Source organism: Drosophila miranda, chromosome 2, assembly GCF_003369915.1.
Source record: "Drosophila miranda strain MSH22 chromosome 2, D.miranda_PacBio2.1, whole genome shotgun sequence".
Classification (NCBI taxonomy): Eukaryota; Metazoa; Arthropoda; class Insecta; order Diptera; family Drosophilidae; genus Drosophila; species Drosophila miranda.
This window is the reverse complement of record NC_046675.1, coordinates 12,793,443-12,815,173: the sequence shown is the minus strand read 5'-3', so window position 1 is coordinate 12,815,173 and position 21,731 is coordinate 12,793,443. Positions and strand designations below refer to the sequence as shown.

The 21,731-nt window shown below is 46.6% G+C and overlaps 8 protein-coding genes across 10 annotated transcripts; 4 read left to right on the top strand and 4 right to left on the bottom strand.

Moving 5' to 3' along the window:
• Positions 1-28: 28 nt before the first annotated feature.
• LOC117187198 (serine protease easter) lies at positions 29-1,756 on the top strand. Its single transcript, XM_033389339.1, has 3 exons — positions 29-244; positions 498-887; positions 957-1,756. The coding sequence occupies exons 1-3, from the start codon at positions 178-180 to the stop codon at positions 1,685-1,687; spliced, it is 1,188 nt and encodes a 395-aa protein (XP_033245230.1). The 5' UTR covers positions 29-177; the 3' UTR covers positions 1,688-1,756.
• Positions 1,757-1,817: 61 nt separating this feature from the next.
• On the top strand, positions 1,818-2,802 carry LOC108156296 (39S ribosomal protein L9, mitochondrial). The gene is made up of 2 exons (XM_017287680.2): positions 1,818-1,929; positions 1,986-2,802. The coding sequence occupies exons 1-2, from the start codon at positions 1,858-1,860 to the stop codon at positions 2,667-2,669; spliced, it is 756 nt and encodes a 251-aa protein (XP_017143169.1). The 5' UTR covers positions 1,818-1,857; the 3' UTR covers positions 2,670-2,802.
• Positions 2,696-4,240, bottom strand: LOC108156295 (39 kDa FK506-binding nuclear protein). Its single transcript, XM_017287679.2, has 3 exons — positions 4,129-4,240; positions 3,732-3,944; positions 2,696-3,624 (listed from the first exon to the last, which is right to left on the bottom strand). Exons 1-3 carry the CDS (start codon positions 4,142-4,144, stop codon positions 2,825-2,827), a joined length of 1,029 nt encoding a protein of 342 aa, XP_017143168.1. The 5' UTR covers positions 4,145-4,240; the 3' UTR covers positions 2,696-2,824.
• A 1,357-nt stretch (positions 4,241-5,597) lies between these two features.
• LOC108157562 lies at positions 5,598-7,843 on the bottom strand. 3 transcript variants are annotated; one of them, XM_017289679.2, is made up of 5 exons: positions 7,260-7,839; positions 7,001-7,208; positions 6,444-6,943; positions 6,209-6,376; positions 5,599-6,153 (listed from the first exon to the last, which is right to left on the bottom strand). In XM_017289679.2, exons 1-3 carry the CDS (start codon positions 7,735-7,737, stop codon positions 6,892-6,894), a joined length of 738 nt encoding a protein of 245 aa, XP_017145168.1. In that variant the 5' UTR covers positions 7,738-7,839; the 3' UTR covers positions 5,599-6,153; positions 6,209-6,376; positions 6,444-6,891. The 3 variants fall into 3 exon arrangements, with proteins under 3 accessions (XP_017145169.1, XP_017145168.1, XP_017145167.1); XM_017289680.2 differs by having other exon boundaries at positions 5,598-6,153; positions 6,209-6,943; positions 7,521-7,843; XM_017289678.2 differs by having other exon boundaries at positions 6,209-6,943.
• A 1,016-nt stretch (positions 7,844-8,859) lies between these two features.
• Positions 8,860-13,809, top strand: LOC108155737 (cytoplasmic FMR1-interacting protein). The gene is made up of 9 exons (XM_017286753.2): positions 8,860-9,188; positions 9,263-11,094; positions 11,153-11,445; positions 11,507-11,619; positions 11,685-11,884; positions 11,939-12,474; positions 12,538-12,632; positions 12,703-13,089; positions 13,164-13,809. Exons 1-9 carry the CDS (start codon positions 8,982-8,984, stop codon positions 13,374-13,376), a joined length of 3,876 nt encoding a protein of 1,291 aa, XP_017142242.1. The 5' UTR covers positions 8,860-8,981; the 3' UTR covers positions 13,377-13,809.
• On the bottom strand, positions 13,683-18,634 carry LOC108155739 (N-acetyl-D-glucosamine kinase). The gene is made up of 5 exons (XM_017286755.2): positions 18,483-18,634; positions 17,689-17,807; positions 15,234-15,444; positions 14,953-15,178; positions 13,683-14,762 (listed from the first exon to the last, which is right to left on the bottom strand). Exons 2-5 carry the CDS (start codon positions 17,712-17,714, stop codon positions 14,158-14,160), a joined length of 1,068 nt encoding a protein of 355 aa, XP_017142244.1. The 5' UTR covers positions 17,715-17,807; positions 18,483-18,634; the 3' UTR covers positions 13,683-14,157.
• LOC108155738 (serine--tRNA ligase, mitochondrial) lies at positions 16,130-18,156 on the top strand. Its single transcript, XM_017286754.2, has one exon. It carries the CDS (start codon positions 16,295-16,297, stop codon positions 17,549-17,551), a length of 1,257 nt encoding a protein of 418 aa, XP_017142243.1. The 5' UTR covers positions 16,130-16,294; the 3' UTR covers positions 17,552-18,156.
• Positions 18,635-19,682: 1,048 nt separating the features above from the next.
• LOC108157048 (protein FAM50 homolog) lies at positions 19,683-20,905 on the bottom strand. Its single transcript, XM_017288865.2, has one exon. It carries the CDS (start codon positions 20,815-20,817, stop codon positions 19,741-19,743), a length of 1,077 nt encoding a protein of 358 aa, XP_017144354.1. The 5' UTR covers positions 20,818-20,905; the 3' UTR covers positions 19,683-19,740.
• Between the last annotated feature and the right edge of the window lie 826 nt (positions 20,906-21,731).

The window sequence follows — 21,731 nt, the reverse complement described above, 5'->3', positions numbered from 1 at the left end:
CTTTGGGCCGCTCCGCACTGCTCCACGGGAATTCCGTTTTAGTCATCTCATTTTATTCGCAGCTGAAGATCAGCCCCCATTATCGCGGTGTTTATTTTGATATCAGCTGCCCCAAGCTGCGATATCAATCGACGACGTCTTGAGAAAGGATTAAGCGAGGCAGACACTACATGAAAAATGTTCAAAACAGAGTACATCTGTTTTATTTGTGGGATTTTAGCAAACTTGTCAGCCGTGTTAGGTCGTAAGTAAACATTGAAGAAGGTAGAGTGGAGGGAAGTACATACTACTGATTGGCTTGTGCTCTGGGCCTTCACATGTCTTCTGAAACCCCAAAACCTGTTCCATTGCCTATATATCTAAATCTAATGCTAATAGTTGTTAGATATTCAGAGGCTGTTTGCCAAACGGAATTGTTGTTTATTTTTGGAATTAGATATGCATTTTTGCTCAATTCAGACTAAATTACACACAGTGTTTAATCATTTGCCCCCCAGAGTTCTATTTCCCCAATGAGGCCACCCAAGTGCCCAACTATGGGCGATGCATTACGCCCAATCGGGAACGGGCCCTGTGCATACATCTGGAGGATTGCAAATATCTCTATGGCGTGCTGACGACCAGCCCGCTGCGTGACACCGACAGACTCTACCTCAGTCGCAGCCAGTGTGGCTATACGAACGGTAAGGTATTGATCTGCTGCCTGGATAGGTACCGGGACACCAGCCCGACCACGATGCAGCAATCGGTCCAACCAAACATCACCAATAGCAATCTGCTGCCGCTGCCCGGCCAATGCGGCAATCTGTTGTCCAATCGTATTTACGGTGGCGTCCGAACCAAAATCGACGAGTTCCCCTGGATGGCATTAATAGAATACACCAAGAGTGAGTGCCTAAGATACGTCCGACGCCTTATTTCATTTCATTCCTCTTTTCATTTTTTCTATTCCGTAGCCGCCGGCAAAAAAGGCCATCATTGCGGTGGCTCCTTGATCAGCACTCGGTATGTGGTGACGGCCTCGCACTGTGTCAATGGTAAGGCGCTGCCCGCCGACTGGCGACTGACTGGTGTGCGCCTGGGCGAGTGGGACACCGCCACCGATCCCGACTGCGAGTTGGACGTACGGGGCATGAAGGACTGTGCCCCTGCGCACTTGGATGTGCCTGTCGAGCGGACTATACCACATCCCTCCTACATTCCCAGCTCTAAAAACCAGGTTAACGACATTGCTTTGCTGCGTTTGGGCAACCAAGTGGAGTACACCGACTTTGTGCGCCCCATTTGCCTGCCCCTGGACGTGAATCTGCGCTCAGCCACGTTTGATGGCATTACCATGGATGTGGCTGGCTGGGGAAAGACGGAAGAGATGTCCTCCAGCAATCTGAAGCTCAAGGCTGCCGTGGAAGGGACCAGAATGGACGACTGCCAGGCCGTGTACAACCGTCAGGACATAATGCTGGAGGACACACAGATGTGTGCAGGCGGCAAAGAGGGCATCGACTCGTGTCGCGGTGACTCCGGGGGTCCGCTGATAGGCCTGGACACAAACAAAGTAAATACATACTATTTCTTGGCGGGCGTGGTTTCGTTCGGGCCCACGCCCTGCGGCCTGGCGGGCTGGCCAGGAGTGTACACGCTCGTGGGCAAATACGTTGACTGGATCCAAAATACAATTGAGCCATAAATGTTGTGTAAGTGTAATTGTAAACCACATTTAAATTGTAAATTGTAAATAAATCTTATAAACAAATTACGCGCCAAATAGAGCAACTGCAGGGCTGCCATATCTATCAAATAGCTTACGTAAGGCGTTGCCAGAAAACGCGCTACTGTTAAGTTGTAAACACGAGAAATATGCTGAAAAATATCTGCGTAACACAGTTAAATCTGCTGAAAAGTGCAACCAGCCTGCAGCAGCAGGTCCGGGTAAGTAATGTCGCCAGCGAGGAGGGGCTCCTTCATTCAAAACTTTTCGTTTGCAGACCACGTTCATCCTGAAACGAAAATATGAACCGCTGTTGCACAAAACCAACGAGAAGCCCCGGCGTATGCGGGCCAAACACTTCATCTATGAGCTGGTAGAGGACACGCAAGTGAAGAAGCGGCCCAACATGGAAGTAGTCCTGAAGACCTTTGTCGAAGGTGTCGGCGACAAGGGCGACGTTGTGTCCATGAAGCCCCATTTCGTCTACAACAAATTGCTGCTGCCGGGACTGGCGGCCTACAAAACGCCCGAGAATGTTGCCAAGTACGCGAAGACAGAGGCCGAGAAGTCGGCAGTGAAGCACAGCTCGGCTTATGCCCAACGGACGGTCAACATGCTGGAGTCCATTGTCTTGGCTGTGATTATGAACAAGGATGAGCCGTGGGTGCTCGAGCCGTGGCACATCAAAGCCTCGCTTCGCAAGGCCGGCTTCCATTGCAAAGAGGATTGCATAACCCTGCCCAAGGAGCGCATTGAGGGACCCGATCTTAAGAAGGAAAGCAAAGACTTTTACTGCATCGTAACAATCAATAAATTGGAGCAGGCCACGCTCAAATGCCGCTTGCATCATTGGAGCACAGACCCAAGCGAACGTTTGCCCTACGTGCTGGAGCACTGGAAAATGACATCAGAGCCGTTGCTGGATGTTAGTTCCCCTGAAAAAGAGACCTTAAACTGTTAACAATAAAAATGTATGTTACAAAACTGTTTTATTTATGAACAGCGTGAAAAACAAAGAATATTTATTTTAACATTTCATGAATTGTTGCTCAAAAGTTGTACGATGTGGAATACTACCTTAAATGCTACATTACAGAGTCTATATGATGTTTATTTTTAGTTCACTCCCTTCAACTCCACATCGAAGACAAGTGTCGAGTTGCCTGGAATATTTGGAGGAGCTCCACGGGAACCGTAGGCCATGTGCGGGGGGCACGTGATGCGACGCTTGCCGCCAACCTTCATGCCAATGACGCCAGTGTCCCAGCCCTTAATGACTTCACCGCCTCCCAGGCGGAAGCGGAATCCCTTGCCCTGTAGCATGCTGTCAAAGGTCTTGTTGTTGCTCTGGAGACGACCGATGTAGTATACGGTGGCACGTTTTCCCTTCTGGGCCTGTGGCCCTTTTCCAGTGGTCAGGTCCAAAATTTTCACACCGCCCGTGATGGTGCGCTCGCCGCCGGCAGGCTTTTTCTCCTGCTCCTTTGCCTTCGGCTGCTCCTTCTTGGACTCGGGTTTTTCCTTCTTCGCCTGCTTCTCCGGCTTGTTTTTGGCTACACCGTTCTGATCTTTTCCAGCTTTCTCATTACCTTTGGATGCTATCTTGGCAACCTTGGCTTTGGGCTGCTCGTCCTCCTCCTCAGAATCATCCTCTTCCTCACTCTCATCTTCGTTGTCCTCCTCATCATCTTCTTCTTCGCCATTTTCGAGCAAGGACTCGTACTCTTCGATAATCTGACTGTCCTCAATGTCTTCATCGTCTTCATCTTCTTCCTCGTCGTCATCTTCGTCTTTATCCTCCTGGCCATTCTTTTCGGCCTTGCCCTTCAATAAAGTCTTCAAGTTAAACTCCTCGTCGTCCTCATCTTCCGAATCAATGTCATGCAAGTAGCCCAGCAATGAAACAGTGGCGTCGCCTGCGATGTTAGAAGAAAATTTTTAATACCGATTAATATGTAATCCTCTATATGTAAGCTTTATGGATGCCTGTGGGTGCACCCTATTAATCATAAAATCAGCTTACCTGTGGTTTGGAATATGATTCGGTCGCCCTTGCTAAAGTTCAAGTCCAGCGGGACTTGTGGAGTATCTTTGCGGACTGTGGCGACCACATACTTTTGCTTTTCGGCTGTCAAATACAACTTGGCCTCCTCTCCCTTATCGAGAGCAACACCCGAAATATGGAACGACTTTACAATCGTCTGGGTGTACTTGCGGTTAGGCTTCATTACCAATCCTAATGCATCAAAAGATATAAGATGTTACACATTTCGTCTCTAAAATGGTGGCGTTCCACGCTGCCGGCGTGTCTCAAGCACGTGGCCGGTGCAACAGCGTCAGCTGCGATGCCCATGCGCCCATGCGTGACCACCATGGCCATGGATACAAATCATTAAAATCATTAAAAAGGTCCAACTTACCCCAAAACATCGACATATTGAATTTTTTTTACTTTTTTCTGCTGGAGTACAACTTAAATGTCAAGAAACTATTTTACAAGAGAAGCCACTGACGCGGGCAGTATACAGTGTGACCACAGATTTAAATATACCGTCTGACCCTCAGAAATATACCGTCTCATTTCAAAAATATACCGTAAATATACTGACGAATTATCCTTGTCAAACGGAGTATGCTCATTTGTATAGCATATTTCGTTAATTTAATATGAAAATATTGTTTAGACTGTTTTTTAAAACGTAATTAATAAATAAATGTTCTCAGATTGATATGTTTTAGACATATTCATGCATTTGATTGGTTTTCTGTACATATATCCTGATCCCGATACCAATTCTTGGTCTCTGAAATACCCTTTAAACAGATAATGACAAGTTTCTGCATATATGAGAGCCTGGGATGACAAAAATGTTCTCCTCTCTATAATATCCTCTTCCGTAGGGTTGGTGTCAAGCGGCTATTACCGATTCAATACCCGATTCAAATTAATACTGAAATATACGGTCTCATTTTCAAAATATACCGACGAATTATTCATATTCCCTGTTTTTGATCTTCCGTGGAATATTACTAGCTATATAGAATGTTTAGCCATGCCCACATAATTTCATCCAATTAATGAATCTATTTTCTACTTGACTGGCTTATTTTAAATACTTGACTTTGCTATTGCCTCCATTTTGATTCCTCAACAACAATATAGCGTCTCGAATGATGAAAAACCGAACTTAGTCCACTTAAGCCCCCTCTATTTAAATAGTTCAACTACTTGAGGTATATGGCGGAAAATATTAACGATTGTAAATTCATCTTGAAGATTCATGCAATCTTTCATCTGAACTTAAAAATAACTACGCTAACTTTCACCTGAACTGCGTTAAAATATTTAAATTTTTATTAATTTCGGTGGAAAATTGAAATTTCCCCTTGGCTTATAGGTTAATCGACCTCTGTCAAGGATTGGTAACCATATTGCTCAATTTTGATATTCCATCGAATATTATTAGCTAGATAGAACTTTCAGCCATGCCCACATAATTGTATCCGATTAGTGAATCTATTTTCTGATTGACTGGTTTATTTTAAACACTTGCTTTTATTGGATCTTGCCTAAAAAAAGGTTTTATCGAAATATGTCAAACAAAAAAAGGTTTTAGCGAAATAGGTAAAAACAATAGAACCAAAGGATAGTCAATTTAATACTCAATTTAGAGACTCCGTTGAATAATGCTGGCTAACTAAAACCGTTAGTTCTGCCCACATAATGTTAAGCCGTTAAATGAATACATTTTCTACAAGATTGGCTAGTTTTTAGTCCTTGCTTTCATTGTATTTTGACCAAAACAAGGCTTAAACAAAATAGTTCAACAAATAAAACAGCCCAATGTTGCTGGTATTTGAAGACATGATGCGTGTATAGGCCTTCGTGTACCCTATTTCGTTAATTTAATATGAAGATATTGTTCAAACTGTTTTTAAAACGTAATTAATAAATACATGTTCTCAGATTGATATGCTTTAGACATATTTATGCATTTGATTATTTTTCTGTACATATAGCCTGATCCCGATATAAATTCTTGGTCTCTGAAGTACCTTTTAAACAGATACTGACAAGTTTGATATTCCGTTGAATTTTCCTAGCTAGCTGAGCTCTGAACTCAAAATTTCATTCGATTATTTCATCAATTTCCTAAAGGACTGACTAAGTTTAAGTTCTCATCTTTATCGTATTGCCCATAAAATAAGGTTTAGGCCAAAACAATTTCCACTTAATTCATTTCTTTACATGTTAATACACGCCAACTACACATTTTTCCTTATAGAAGGCATTGTGGTAGTGGTAACCAAGCACACTTGTCCAGAGTCTTTTCGCTCCATCTTCATCCGCAGCTTCTTCGCGTTGCACCTCAAATGCAATATCCGGAAGGTTCTCTGTTGCATTTTTAAGGTCTTTAAAAGGGAGTGCTTGACGGCGTGCTTTCCTGCGAGGAGAATATAAGTATGCAGTGATTTTCAATTATTTTTGGCTATGCTCACAGCTTTATTTGACTTCTTCGATGAAGCCATTAGAGCTCGATACATTGGCTCGGTGCGGCTCTTGCCGGAGCGCAAGAATATCAGAGGCAAGGTCATGCGCCGAACAAATCGTCTGAACCACCGGCGCAGTCCTGCCAGCCATCGCAGAGCAGGGCGGCCGATGCAAAGCTGTGGGAAGGTGGAGTAGGATATTGTAAGTTTAAGAATTGGGCAGATATCGTGCCTTTCCAATCACTTTGTTGATGGCAAGGTCTCCTGGCCGCTTGCAGCAGTCGGCCTCATCGTGGACATTTCACAGTTGTCACAGGTGGTACCGTCGCAGATCAGTGCCTTGTCGCTGCCCTCGGCTGACTGTCAGCTGAATTCGCCGGGCAGTCCTTTCGTCACAGCGCCAGAAGGCGGTGTACAGTCGTTGCTCATGTCACTACTCCCGCCACTTAAAATGATCTGGCCGGATACACGCTGTAGTTCTCCTTGTCCTCCAGTAGCATCAGATGCTTGGGGCACGAGCAAACGTCGTGAGTACTGCGTGTCACCCCGCTGGCTATGCAGTTGTGGAAACATCCACACGGCCCGGATGTCGGTGAACTGCGACAGACGATGCATCTCCACGGAACAACGCTCTCCGTTGACAGTGATCCTCTCCAGTCCGGTCTTGTTGTCCAGCCAGTACACAAATCCCCCTAGGTGGCAATGTTGTTCACCTGCGGGATATGCATGGAAGCAATGGTTTTTCTGTAGAGAGGGAACAGGAGATTACACGTGTCCAGAGGTGTCAATATGGTTGCTTACTTGTTCTTTCCATTGATGTCTATAACTTCTTCGGACTGTTGGTCCAGGGCCAGCGCCGTGACTCCTTCCAGCTCCACACCCTCATTGCCATCGACTCGGGCCCGAATGATGGTCTGATGGCTGCCGAAATCTGTCGAGAAGAGCAGACGCCTCGCCTTCAAGGCATGCACAGCAATGTTGCGAGGCTTCTGCGAGTTCGCCCAGGAAGCTAAAAAAGGCAACGTTTTAGAACACAACTGAATAGGAGAGAGAGCTATACCTGGGCACGGATATTCTTGCTGGACACCGGCAGGGGTACGTTCGGGCAGTCTGTCATAGTTGGGGGGATGCAGGCACGTCTTTGCGACATCTGCGTGATTGGCCAGGGCAGCGCCGGCTCCACCGAAACCAGGCACCACATTGACTGATCGGCTTGCTTTAGGTCGATGGTGTGGCCGGTAGCCAGTGTGGGTCCCAGTTTCCAGGCCAGTTTCAGCGATGATTTGATATGTTTTGCCCGATTTGCTCTTGTGCCACTTACTTGTTGATGAACAGTCCGTGTAGAGCACCTCCGGGGTGGTCTGGGGGCTGAGGCAGTGCGGAGTAGTGGGCCAAAACTGCGCCAAAGGGCGCCGCTTGTCGTTTTGGCATCGCAACTGCAGACTCTGTGGCTCGACTTTAACTGTAAATGCGAAGAAGGTGGAAAGCACGGAATAGCCGTGGAACAGCGGTTGTTTTTGGGGAGTGCCCTGTGACATCAGGACTTATTGTCATTTGAAGCCACTGTTGGCAGATGCACAAGGCACTTTTGCTCATACAACAGTAGCATAAACAAATGAGTATCGTTCCAATTGCTCAATTCTTTATTCCGTCGAATATTACTAGCTATATAGAAAATTTAGCCATGCCCACATAGTTTTATACGATTGATGAATCATTTTTCTACTTAACTGGCTTATTCTAAATACTTGCTTTTATTGCATTTTGCGTAAAAAAGGTTTTAGCGAAAAAGGTCAAACAAATGAAACGTAATAAAACGTAAGAGAAAAATCGTTCCAATTGCTCAATTTCTTTATTCCGTTGAATAATGCTGCCTAACTGAAACCATCAGCTCTACCCACATAATTTTTGGCTTTTAACGAATAAATTTTCTACAAGATTAGTTACTTTTAAGTACTCCCATTTATTGTATTTTGACTGCAGCAAGGTTTAAACAAAAAAGGTCAACAAAAAAACAGTGGCAACGTAAGTGAGTATGAAATGTCACGTCAACCGTGGCTTGGGCATATGTACATATACCCTATTTCGTTGAAATATAAGAAGAAACTGTTTTTCCAAGCTGTTTTAAAACGTAATTAATATAGAAATGATCTCAGATTGTTATGTTTTGGACATATTAATGCATATGATTAGGGTCTTGTAAATATATCTCGATCCCGATACCCATTCTTAGTTTCTGTAAGAAGACCAAAAACTTAAAAATATTGTTGAAATACCTTTATAACAGAGACTGACTAGTTTTGGCCTTTATTGGTGCATTAGATGACAAACATTCTCTCAGTTCTATAATATCCATTTCCCAGGGTATGCAAAATGTTGCTCAATCCGCGTAACGTTGTGGAACAATGCTGCTCGATTTCACGGCACATGAGTCTGGCCCATCCGATTAGTGAATCAATTTTCTACTTGACTGGCCTATTCTAAATACTTGCTTTTATTGTTTTTGGTCTAAAATAAGGTTTAAACAAAAAAGGTCAACAACATGTTTAATAAAAAAAGTGTATTTTTATTTGGTGGTGGTATTTATCCTCGTGGTGCTGCCACCTGATAAGAATGGGAGATACCCATAATGTAACGCTGCTAGGTGAATGGCAAAAACTGTGTTTGTGTATTTGTGGCAACGACAGACGAAAAAAAAATCTTAGTCGGGCATTGGTGCCCCGCCTTATTAACTTTTAATTTAATCAAGTCAAGTCGTTAGAGTTATGATAAAAAACCCAACATGACGGAGAAGATTACGCTTGCCGATGCACTGTCCAATGTGGAGGTGCTGGACGAGCTGTCGCTGCCCGATGAGCAGCCATGTATAGAGGCGCAGCCCTGCTCCATTATCTATAAAGCAAACTTCGATACAAACTTTGAAGATCGCAATGGATTTGTCACAGGAATTGCCAAGTACATAGAGGAAGCGACAACTCACGCGAATTTGGTAAGATAAGACGCACAAAATTCCGCGCTACATCACCAGTAAACAATTCGCTCGTTCCTCTCCCCCACCCATAGAATGTTTTGCTCGATGAGGGGCAGAAACATGCAGTCATGCTTTACACCTGGCGATGCTGCTCTCGGGCCATACCACAGCCCAAGTCGAACGAGCAGCCCAATCGTGTGGAGATCTATGAGAAGACGGTCGAAGTGCTTGCCCCAGAAGTGAACAAGCTGCTGAACTTTATGTATTTCCAACGCAAGGCCATCGAGGCCTTTTCGGGGGAGGTGAAGCGGCTGTGCCACGCAGAGAAGCGCAAGGATTTTGTGTCGGAAGCATACTTGTTGACGCTGGGAAAATTCATCAACATGTTTGCCGTTCTCGACGAGCTGAAGAACATGAAGTCGAGTGTAAAGAACGATTATTCCACCTATAGGCGGGCAGCTCAATTCCTCAAGGTGATGTCCGACTCGCACACACTGCAGGAGTCGCAGAATCTCTCCATGTTCCTGGCCACGCAGAACAAAATACGCGACACTGTCAAGGACACGCTGGAAAAGATCGTCGGCTACGAGGATCTGCTCTCGGATGTCGTTAATATCTGTGTGCACATGTTCGAGACGAAAATGTACTTGACGCCCGAGGAGAAGCATATGCTGGTGAAGGTAATGGGCTTTGGCCTCTTCCTCATGGACAGTGATGCCTGCAACATCAACAAGTTGGACCAAAAGAAGAAAATCCGCCTGGACCGCATCGATCGCATCTTTAAGAACCTGGAGGTGGTGCCCCTCTTCGGTGACATGCAGATAGCACCCTTCAACTATATAAAGCGGAGCAAGCACTTCGACTCCAGCAAGTGGCCGCTCTCCAGCTCGAATGCCATCAGCCCTCAGGCTGATTTGATGGTGCACTTGCCGCAGATACGGGAGGATCATGTCAAGTACATATCAGAGCTGGCGCGCTACACCAACGAGGTGACCACCACTGTCAAGGAGAATCCATCGGATGCTGAGAATCGGATTACGGCCGACTTGGCCCTGCGCGGTCTGCAGCTTCTGTCGGAGTGGACAAGTGTGGTCACTGAGCTGTACTCCTGGAAGCTGCTCCATCCCACAGACCACCACCAGAACAAGGAGTGTCCCGTGGAGGCCGAGGAGTACGAAAGGGCAACCCGATACAATTACACTTCCGAGGAGAAGTTTGCCCTGATCGAAGTGATCGCCATGATCAAAGGCCTGCAGGTGCTGATGGCACGCATCGAGACGGTGCTGTGTGAGGCTATTCGACGCAATATTTACTCCGAGCTGCAGGACTTTGTTCAGCTGTCGCTCCGCGAACCCCTTCGGAAGGCGGTGAAAAACAAAAAGGATCTGATCCGGAGCATCATTATGTCGGTGCGGGAGACATCTGCGGACTGGCAAAAGGGCTACGAGCCCACCGACGATCCCGTGTCCAAAGGCAAAAAAGATCCCGATGGCGGCTTTCGTATCCATGTGCCACGCCTCAATGTGGGACCATCCTCCACCCAGCTATATATGGTGCGCACAATGCTGGAGTCGCTGACAGCCGACAAGAGTGGTGGCAAGCGTACATTGCGCAAGGATATCGACGGGAACTGCCTCATGCAGATCGAAACGTTCCACAACACGTCGTTCTACTGGAGCTATTTGCTCAACTTTAGCGACACTCTGCAGAAATGCTGCGATCTGTCGCAGCTCTGGTATCGCGAGTTCTATTTGGAAATGACAATGGGCCGCAAGGTCAACAAGTGCATGGTGCGTCACCAGCACAACGAAGAGTGCAAGGATTTGATAACAATGGAGAAGCGTATACAGTTCCCTATTGAGATGTCTATGCCGTGGATTCTCACCGATCATATACTGCAAACAAAAGAGCCCTCCATGATGGAGTAAGTAAAGAACCCTCCACCTCCAGCGAATATATTTAACCATGTGTTGTTCCCATAGGTTCGTCCTGTACCCGTTGGACCTTTACAACGATTCGGCACACTATGCCCTAACCGTCTTCCGCAAGCAGTTCCTCTACGACGAGGTAGAGGCCGAGGTGAACCTGTGCTTTGATCAGTTTGTCTACAAGTTAAGTGAGCAGATCTTTGCTCACTATAAACAATTGGCTGGGAGCATATTCTTGGACAAACGTTTCCGTCTGGAGTGCGAGGTGCTGGGCTTCAACTTCCAGTCGTATCCACGGAACAATCGCTATGAGACTCTACTAAAGCAACGACATGTCCAGCTATTGGGTATGTAAAATATATGCCCCTTTGGATAGGCGAATTAATGAATTGGCTTTTGCTTGTCCAGGCCGATCTATTGACTTGAACAAACTGGTCACCCAACGCATCAACGCCAATATGCACAAGAGCATTGAGCTGGCCATCAGCCGCTTTGAGGCCAATGACATAACTGGGATTGTGGTATGCCTTGAAGCTGAATGTTTCCATATATCTCGATCGATCTTTCATATGTATTTTCAATGCAGGAACTCGAGGGCCTTTTGGAGGCGAATCGCATTTGCCACAAATTGCTGAGCAAATATTTGGCATTGGATAATTTCGATGGCATGGTCAAGGAGGCTAATCATAATGTCCTGGCCCCCTACGGTCGGATAACGCTGCATGTTTTTGTGGAATTGAATTACGACTTCCTGGTCAATTACTGCTATAATGCGGCCACAAATCGGTACGTGTTTGCATGCCATATTTATGATCCATATTATGATCTGTGTCCATTCAGGTTTATTCGCACCAAAGTCAATTTGTCGTCGACGCAGGCCATTCAACGGGAGAAGCCGCCACAGATGTCTCACTATTATTTGTGGGGCTCCAAGCAGTTGAATGCCGCATACTCCACACAGTATGGGCAGTACACTGGTTTCGTTGGATCGCCGCATTTCCATGCCATGTGCCGACTGCTTGGCTACCAGGGCATTGCCGTTGTCATGGACATCATACTGAAGGACATTGTCAAGCCGTTGATCCAGGGCTCGTTGCTGCAGTTCACCAAAACGCTTATGATTGCCATGCCCAAATCTTGCAAATTACCGCGCTGCGAGTACGGATCGCCCGGCGTGCTCAGCTATTATCAGGCTCATCTTACGGACATTGTGCAATACCCGGACACGAAAACCGAACTGTTTCAGTCTTTCAGGGAGTTTGGCAATTGCATCATCTTTTGCCTGCTGATTGAGCAGGCTTTGTCCCAGGAGGAGGTGTGCGATCTGCTGCACGCGGCCCTCTTCCAAAACATCTTCCCCAGACCCTTCTGCAAAGGTGCGTAAAAACCAAAAGAGCTCCAGTCTGAGCTGGAAATATATTTCTGTTTATAATTTGCAGAAAACGAGAAACCTGAAGCCAAACAAAAGCGATTGGAGGCTCAGTTTGCCAACTTGCAGATCGTCTCGAATGTGGAAAAAATTGGCACTGCCAAGGTAAGCAAGCAATCGGCAGTAGAGAGGTGGTTCGTGAGTTTATTTTTGCTAATTGAAATTTAATCTACAGCAAGCTATGATAGCCCGCGAGGGGGATTTACTGACACGCGAGCGCCTCTGTTGCGGCCTGAGCATATTTGAAGTGATACTCAATCGAGTGAAGAGCTACCTGGACGATCCAGTGTGGTGTGGCCCGCCACCAGCCAATGGCATAATCCATGTGGACGAGTGCTCCGAGTTCCATCGCCTCTGGTCGGCATTGCAGTTTGTCTATTGCATTCCTGTGCGTGGCACGGAGTACACGATTGAGGAGCTCTTTGGCGAGGGTCTCAACTGGGCAGGTTGTGTCATGATCGTGTTGCTGGGTCAGCAGCGACGCTTTGAGGCCCTGGACTTTTGCTATCACATTTTACGAGTGCAACGCGTCGATGGCAAAGACGAGGATGTCAAGGGAATTGTAAGTTGTCGCTTTGAAGTGATGTTTGCTTGGAAAAATAACTCAAATTTCTGTTTTTTTATTTTCGTTGGCAGCAACTGAAGCGAATGGTGGATCGTATTCGACGATTCCAAGTATTAAACTCACAAATCTTCTCCATTCTCAACAAATATCTGAAGGGCGGCGACGGTGAGGGCTCAAATGTAGAGCATGTGCGCTGCTTTCCACCGCCACAGCATCCTTCGGTTATATCATCGTCGTCACACTACCAGGATCCCCAAAAGCTGCGGCAGAGCATGAACAATTGAGGCCCTCACAGCCGAAGATGCATTTAAGCCAATCGTATGAATATAAGTTATACTTAATCACAGTTTATATGCCCGTCGGGAAGCGCAAAAGTCGCAATCGAGGTGATGATAGCCGCGTAGAAACCAAAAGAGCCAAAAGAGCCCTTGGCCATGCGCTGAACCCCTCTATGCATCATGACAAAAATGTTCGCGTGGATTTGATTCTTGATTGAATTCGATTTTATTATTGAACATGTTTTCTGGTATGGTATTTCGTACAGTATGTCAAATGTATTATGCAAGCAATTATATATTTACTAGATATAATATTGATTCCCCCCATGCTATGGCGTTCTATTTAATCTACTCGTATGTTATCCCAAATACTCTACTGTAAGAACGAACCCTAAGATATTATGTTTTGGCATACCAATAGAAAAACATTCTTAACATTCTTAATTTGCTTTTGCTCCACGATTTGAGAATCAAATTAGCCAAAGAATTGACAGACAGCACGGCGCAAAATAAAAACAAGAACGAATTGGCTTTAAATAAAATCGAAAGTATTACAGATATAGATGCAGCGAATGAACAGAAAACAATACATACTCGTACTATACTTATAAAATGGAAGATGTGGACAGCCAACATTTACACACAGACACACGAAGCACACTCTTAATACAATGAACTTTATCGAATAAAATTTTCATACGTATTTCTAACAAACCCCAAAACAAAACGACTCTTACACTTACGCATGGAATTTTGTATGTATTTAGGAATGAATTAATGTCCTGGTTCACTTTTCTTGGCACTTGCAACACTTAGTGGCCACGCCATTCCCCGTCGGGGCTTTGCCGCCCTTCGATATGGTGTGCAATACTGTAAAGTTGTCGGAATATTTGCGCGGCAGGTTAAAGGCGGCACTGTCCGCACCCAGGTAACAGGCACCGTAGGCGCTGCTCTTGGTGATGCGCACCAGCTTGAGATTAAACTTGATGCTCTGCTTGGACAGCTCTTTGGTAAAGGCCCCTTGGAACAGGTTCCAGCTGGACCACACCGAACCAACGCACACCACGTTCAGCTCGCCCGTCTGGACCAGATCCTTGTGCACATTGGGCAACAATGCCGTGATCATGCGGGCCAGATGGACGCCAGCCTCGCGGAAGAGTATCAACGCCAGTTCGTCTCCGTCCTCGGCATTTTGGGCCAGTTTCTTGCACAGGTTGGCAAAGAAGGGCTTATCAAACTTGGCATAGCAATGGGGCAGCATGTCGTAGCGGGTCTCAATACTGAAGTGCTCCTTGATCAGGGCCCAGGTTTTGGTTATAGAAGCCGGGGCCTTCTCGAAGCTATCCATGTCATCAAAGACAACCTTAAGGGCGCGATAGGATATGTACCAGGCTGGGAATGACACAAATTGGGGGTCGAATGATTATGATCAAAGTCGAAAACAACAACACTGTGCCACTGAGTTAGTGGCAATCAACGCTGCTATCGTCAGACAATCCTAATCGCAGTTGATGCGTATAATCTGAGCATTGACATCGAATAAACAGACACAATCCATTAGCTGATAGTGGATTACACTCACCGCTGCCCTCGTCTCCAAGGAAGTTGCCCCATCCGCCGCAGTTGAACGTGGAACCGTCAGGGTTGCGCAGCAGGCAATTGGAGCCCGTGCCCGAGATGAGCACTATGCCGCCGATGGAGGAGGCGGTGAACATGCTGCCCATGGTATCGCTGGAAACAGCATAGCTGTCGGCCAGGTTGGGGAATGTGGTGCGCAGTTCCTGCTCCAGCTCTCGATTGGTGGCTTCCTGTCAAGAAGGACTCATGAAAGAATGCACTTGCCTCTTGGGAGAGAGAACTTACTTGCTCGCAGCCACTCAGGCTGAGGCCCAAACTGGTTAGCCGAGTCTCTTTCGATATGTTGGCCTCCTCCTTTGCCCGCTCAACCATGTCGGCAATGCGTCGCGCACACTCCGGAATGCCAATACCCCAGTGGTTGGTGCCCAGGCCACTGGTAGACCCCACAGACTGGCCGCTTTCATCGCAGATGACCAGCCTGGAGTGCGTTGCTCCGCTGCAATAGACAGGACAGAGCAATGGGAGTCATTAAACCTGACCTGATATGCAACATCTACCATTCCCGTTTCCCTCTCCATCCGGAAGCACACTTATTCTTACACAATAGGTGTCGTGTCGTGGCTTTCTCAAGGGTCGTGACCGGCGAACAATATGCCGGTTAAATCAAATTAAATTAAAAGAGCCAGCGACTGCAAATTGGAATTGAACTGTCAATTGATAAATGAATTCATTTAAGAAACGTGTCGCACACGCACAAATTAGATTGACAAACGCGGAACCCATACAGAGATCTCCCAATTAAACTATTCTTAGATGCGGGAAAATGGAAAGAAAGCCGGGTCTGTCTCCAAATAGAGATAAGCATGAAATAGTTCTGAGTAATAGGGGCCCACAGTTACCGTTACTTTATCATACAGGGCAGTGAGGAGTGCAACAGAGATAACGCGACTGCGAAAATGCACATGGGCTTAATGCGCTCAATTGAAGTAAACACAGTGTGTGTATGGGTTGGATAGCAGGATAGCTGATGTTATTGCTATCTACGATCTAGCTAATACTAACAAGCATTCTAATTTATTTTCGTCATAAAACAGCCGCTTTCCATTCAAATGTGTGTTACGTAGTGGTGTGACGTAATAGGGTCAGATAGTCTGGCAGCGCTGCCATGGCCTTGTGTGGGGCTGCCAACCCGATTTAGTTATTACCAAACAGCCGGGGCTCGGGTGAAATTATTTATCAATTTGTGTTGCGAAAACCATTTCAAGTTAACTATTCAATTTACGGTGGCCCCCGCGCTCCCCCGAGCTTACATGAATGTCGTGCAATAAACAGTTTAATTAATCAAAATGAAATTGCTGACAAACGCACAGAAACTGCTGCTGCTGCTACGCCGCCAAAGATCGTCAAAAACAACAACAGTTCAAGCACATGATCCCTCAGCGGGAGGGCAACCGGCTCTAACCAGTGCCCAACTGGATGAGCTGGAAAGGAATGTGGAGCTGCGCCATCACAGAAACAACGTGCCCCTCATCCGCAAGCTGATCGAAGCCTCTGTGCGCGGAGATCGGAGCGTTGAGCAACAGTTGGAGGAGGAGCTGGGGCAGTTGCCCAATGCCACACATCCGCGTCTGCTGGACTACGGGGATCAGCCGCGGGAGCTGGCTCAGCACGTACAGCGGGAGATGCCTCTCAAGCCCAAGGAGTTTTCGGAGTTGGCTCGTGCTCTAAACCTGTATCGCATGGATCACCTGGGAAACTATACGGGTCACAAGAGCTACTACTTGACGGGACACTTGGCCACGTTGGAGCAGGCCATAATACAGTATGCCCTGCAGTCGGTCACAAAGCATGGCTTCAAGCTAATCTCTGTGCCGGACATACTGCCCAAGGAGGTCATTGAGTCGTGTGGAATGCGCACCGAAGGTGAACGCACCCAGGTCTACAAGTTGGACACTGGCGAATGTCTCTCCGGGACATCGGAAATGGCACTTGCCGGATTCTTTGCCAATAAGGTGCTGCCAGAGGAAGAGCTCCCGCTGAAGGTAACCGCTGTGAGTCGCTGCTACCGGGCCGAGACATCCGGGCTGCAGGAGGAAAAGGGCATTTACCGGGTACATCAGTTTACCAAGGTGGAGATGTTCGCCATCTGTACTCCGGCTCAGTCCGAGGCCGAGCTGGAGGAGTTCAAGAACATTGAGGTGGACCTGTTCAAGCAGCTGGGCATTAATTTTCGACTGCTCGACATGCCGCCCTGTGAGTTGGGGGCGCCGGCATACCAGAAGTACGATATAGAAGCGTGGATGCCTGGTCGCCAGATGTGGGGTGAAATTTCAAGCTGCAGCAACTGCACAGACTATCAGGCTAAGAGGCTGGCTGTAAAATACCGCCGCGCCAGCGATGGACAAGTCCAGCATGCTCACACCATCAACGGGACGGCGACAGCCATACCACGTCTGCTGATTGCCCTGCTTGAGTCGTACCAGAAGGGGGACTCCGTTGAGATACCCACAGTCTTGAGGCCTTTTATGGATGGACAAGAGTTTATCGCCAGAAGCAAAAGAATACCCGAAACGAAGCTGGTGAAGTTCATTAAGGCGGCCTAATCTTTACACATTCTTTTTGTGGTAAATATTCGATTTTAAACACTATGCTAGGGCATGGCTACTGAAGTGTTCGCCTAAGGACTGTCTGGAAGATGCAAATGATAACTCTTGGTATCACGATTGCTGGAATTATTTACCCTTCGACGCCGCCGAAATATTTCATTTTAAATGTTAGTTGCTTGGCCGTAATGTATTCCCAACCGGAATGGAATGGTTGTTTGTTCAGATGAATTGTTTATCAGCGCACACACAAATCCTGTAAGAAAAAAATAAACACAATTAAGCCATAAATAATTGCACGATTAATGCCACCGCCAACCAAACACAAAAAAAGAACAGCAACATATCAACAGGCTGTTAATTATACAGAACCCAATCTTATCGAGCTTCATAATCATAATAAATCCAAAACACTTGCAAAATCAACCCCAACCCCAGTCCGACAAAGAATCCGCTGACGGATGAAAAGCGTAAACTTTAATCGAAATGGACAACAGCGGTCACCTCCACCACACTCCACTCCACTCCAGGCTGTAGTTGCATGCTCATAAAGAATGCCAAATATTTTCTGTCGACCACTGTCTATTAAAATTCCACACAAAGCATGTTTCACTGTATTGTTTGAACCCCGCAGTACTACGCACGCGAAGTGAGAGTGAAAATTGTTTGCATCATAAAACAAGTTTTTAACGAAATTCCCGCTCACTTTTGTTCAGCGCTTCGTAACCTTTTCCCGTTTGGATCTTTTGCTAACGTCGTAAATAGTGAATTTTTGTGGTTGTTTTGATTATATTGGCACATGGCACAACACCACCCTCACAAGCCCAAACACACACATTAACTTTCTTGATTAGGAGCGGAGAATAATTGCAACAGCAATTACTATTGTGTATTATTCACCCGCAGCCACCGTAGCAATTCGAGCTCTTACCCGGCCAAAGCTTTTTACGCTGATGTTTGCTGTTCGTCCGCACTCGGCAAAGCCTCAAAACGAAATACTTCGTCTGGTCGACAGTATATTTATTTAAACTTAAGCGTCCAATCTTTTTTGATGTCAACGGGCGCCTGTCAATTAAATCAGCTGTGAAGTCAGTGTTGAGCAGCGCATTTTTAAAATTTCGGTATATTTTTCGGTATTTTCGGTATTTTTCAAAAATGACAAAAATGACGTCAAAATGACAGAAAAATGAAGAAGAAGAACAGAATGACGTCAGAAAGACAGAATCGTACCGACAAACGCTGCCAAATCCGAAGCCGTTTGCAGGACGTTGGCCAGAGGGGTGCCGGGGTGCCGAGGGGGGTGCTGGTGCAGCCGAACAGCTGTTTTCGTCGACACGTGGCGGAAAAAAGGAAAATTCCTGTGCAGAGTGGACAACGCCGAGGGCGCGCATCCTGGAAGGAGTGGACAGCCGGACAGAGGTCGCCCCTCTCCCCTCGGACTCCATACGCCGGATCTGAGCTATAATCAAGGCCGGGAGCTCAGATTCGACCAGGAGACGAGACGCCTCTACCGGATGGCAACAAGTTGGTATCTGACACCGGCGTCTTCAGGTGGCGTCTGGTGCAATGGAAAGACCGTGGGGAACGTGCGTGAGCCGTGGGGAATGGGGCCTGTTCTCGCGTCGGTCCGATGCGGAGGCTCGTCTCATCGAGATCACCCGCTTGGATGGCAGCAGCCGGCGCGTGCTCTTGGACAGAGTCGCCTCGGACTCCATACACCGCGCCACGATGGACGAATCCGAGCTGCAAGCAATCATGGCCCGGAGCTTATATACGACCAGGAGCCGAGACGCCTCTACTGGTTGGCAGCTAGGACGACGTGTACTGGAGCGACTGGAGCACCGGGGACATTGATCAAGACGGGCCAGAGCCGCAGCCTCGCCAAGGACGTGCCCTGCATCCCCCCAGCTACGACAGACTGCCCGAATGTGCCGCTGCCCAGGTGAAGCTCTCTCGTTGCCTCTTTTAGCTTTTTGGGCGAACTCGCAGAAGCCTCGCAACATTGCCGTGCATGCCATGAAGGCGAGGCGTCTGCAAACGTAGGCGCTGGAATCTAGAAGGTATGTACCATAACCCGCAGCTCAGGATACTCAATGCAAGGCAGGCATAACTCAACGAATTTCAAACATGATTACAGATGGAGCCTGGTGAATGGTTGTATATTTATTTGAGTAAATATAATATTAACATTACTTTTTAGCCTTGTCTTTGTCCTTGATCGTGTACTTGTCGTATGATTTGGTGGGATCGTACGGTTCCCAGCGGCTGGCTGGGAATATATGTTTGTTGCGCTCGTACCAGGAGCGGAGTAGCACCTTGCCGGCATGGGACTCCTCCTTTTCCACGGAGGCATCACTTATCATGCGCACATCGTCATGGACATCGAACTGGAACAGAGGTCCGGATTTGCCGCGAGCCTTCGTCACGATAAAGTCGTAGAAGGAGTAGTGGTGGGGCAGTATTAGATCCTCCTTGACGTACATTAGCTGGTCGGCCATGACCGTCTTCAGCTCGATGAACTCTTTGCGCAGCAGCTCTAGACATTTCTGCAGAAACTGGTAGATGGAGTTGCCCTTCTTCATTTGCACATTGCGACGGTGCCCGGAGCCGTCCCAGTAGCTGAATGTGATCGAGATGTCCTCGTCTTTGAGCTCGGCTTGCTGCATTACCCACTCCTGGCGCAGGGTCTCGCGCAGTCGATTCTCCTGCTCCTCGCGTTCACGATCTGGCAGGAATGAGGTGTCCACATCGGGATTTTTACAGATTTTCTTCTTTTTGATGGGCACGATCTCGTCTTGCATCTCTGTCCACTTGGCCGCTTTCGGCTTGTCCTCCTCTTCCTTGTCGCTTTCTTGGTGGTCGTCGTCGGCCTCCTCATCGTCCTCGTCTTCATCGGCTAAATTGAAAGATAAGGCCTGAATCTGTCGCTTCTGTTTGTTCTTCTCGGCCTGAATGGCTTCCAGTGCTCGCTGTTTCTCACGGTCCTTCTCGTCTTTCTTTTGTGCCAGTTTTTTCTCCCTTTCGCGTACTATGTCCTCCTGCTTTGCTTTCATCTCATCCAACGTGACCAGACCGATGGTCGAGGTCTTGAGCTGCTGCTCAACGGCATCGTAGTGCGTGGCGAACTTGTTCTCAATCTTCTCCAGCTTCAACTCCTCCTCGATTTTCTTCTTGCGAAACTCAATCTCCTGCTGTTGTATCTCGCGCTTCTTCATCAGTTGGGCGGCTCGCCCCGCCTCGCTGGCGGCACCCTTGTAGTGGGCCATGTTTTATATTTTATGTGCGCGGCTTTTAGTCAATGAAAAGATTATTTATTTATTTTGTTTGGAAAATCAGCTGCGGACTTATCGATAAAATGTAAAATCGAACTTAGCCCACTTAAGCCCCCTCTATCTAAATAGTTCTACTACTTGAGGTAAATGGCGGAAGATATTAACGACTGTAAATTCTTCTTGTAGATTCATGCCATCTTTCCTCTGAAATTAAAAAACAACAATAAATTATTTTCGGTGGAATATTAAAATACCCCTTGACTTACAATGGGTTAATCGTTCTCAGTCAAGAAATGGAACCATATTCGATTTGATATTACTAGCTAAATACGACTCATAGCCCTGAACACATAATTTTATCCGATTGTCGAATCAATATCCCTACAAAACTGGCTAGTTTTAACGAACCAATTTGACTGTTTTGTTAATAAAATAAGGTTTAAACAAAATTGGTCAGCAAAAAAGTACTTTTTTAAATGGTAACTACATAGTAACTACATAAGTTTGACAGTGATACAAATGCAATCAGCTGATGTACCAGCCAGCTACTGACAGAGTGCGATTTGTCAGTTATTTTTCGTCCTGTGTCCTGTGTCAAAGTCTTTCCGGCAAGCTTCAATCTGCGACGCCACTTATTAATGGGGAAATGGATATTATAGAAATGAGACAGAGCTAATGGTTTTAGCTAGTGAGCATTATTCAAGGGAATATCTAAATTTAGAAATAGGTACAATTTTTCTCTTACGTTTTATTTGTTCGACCTTTTTCGCTGAACTTTTTAGGCAAGATCCCATAAAAGCAAGTATTTAAAAAAAGCCAGTCAAGTAGAAAATGGATTCATTAATCGGATAAAATTGCGTGGGCATGGCTGAGGGTTCTGTCTAGCTGGTAATATTCAACGGAATATC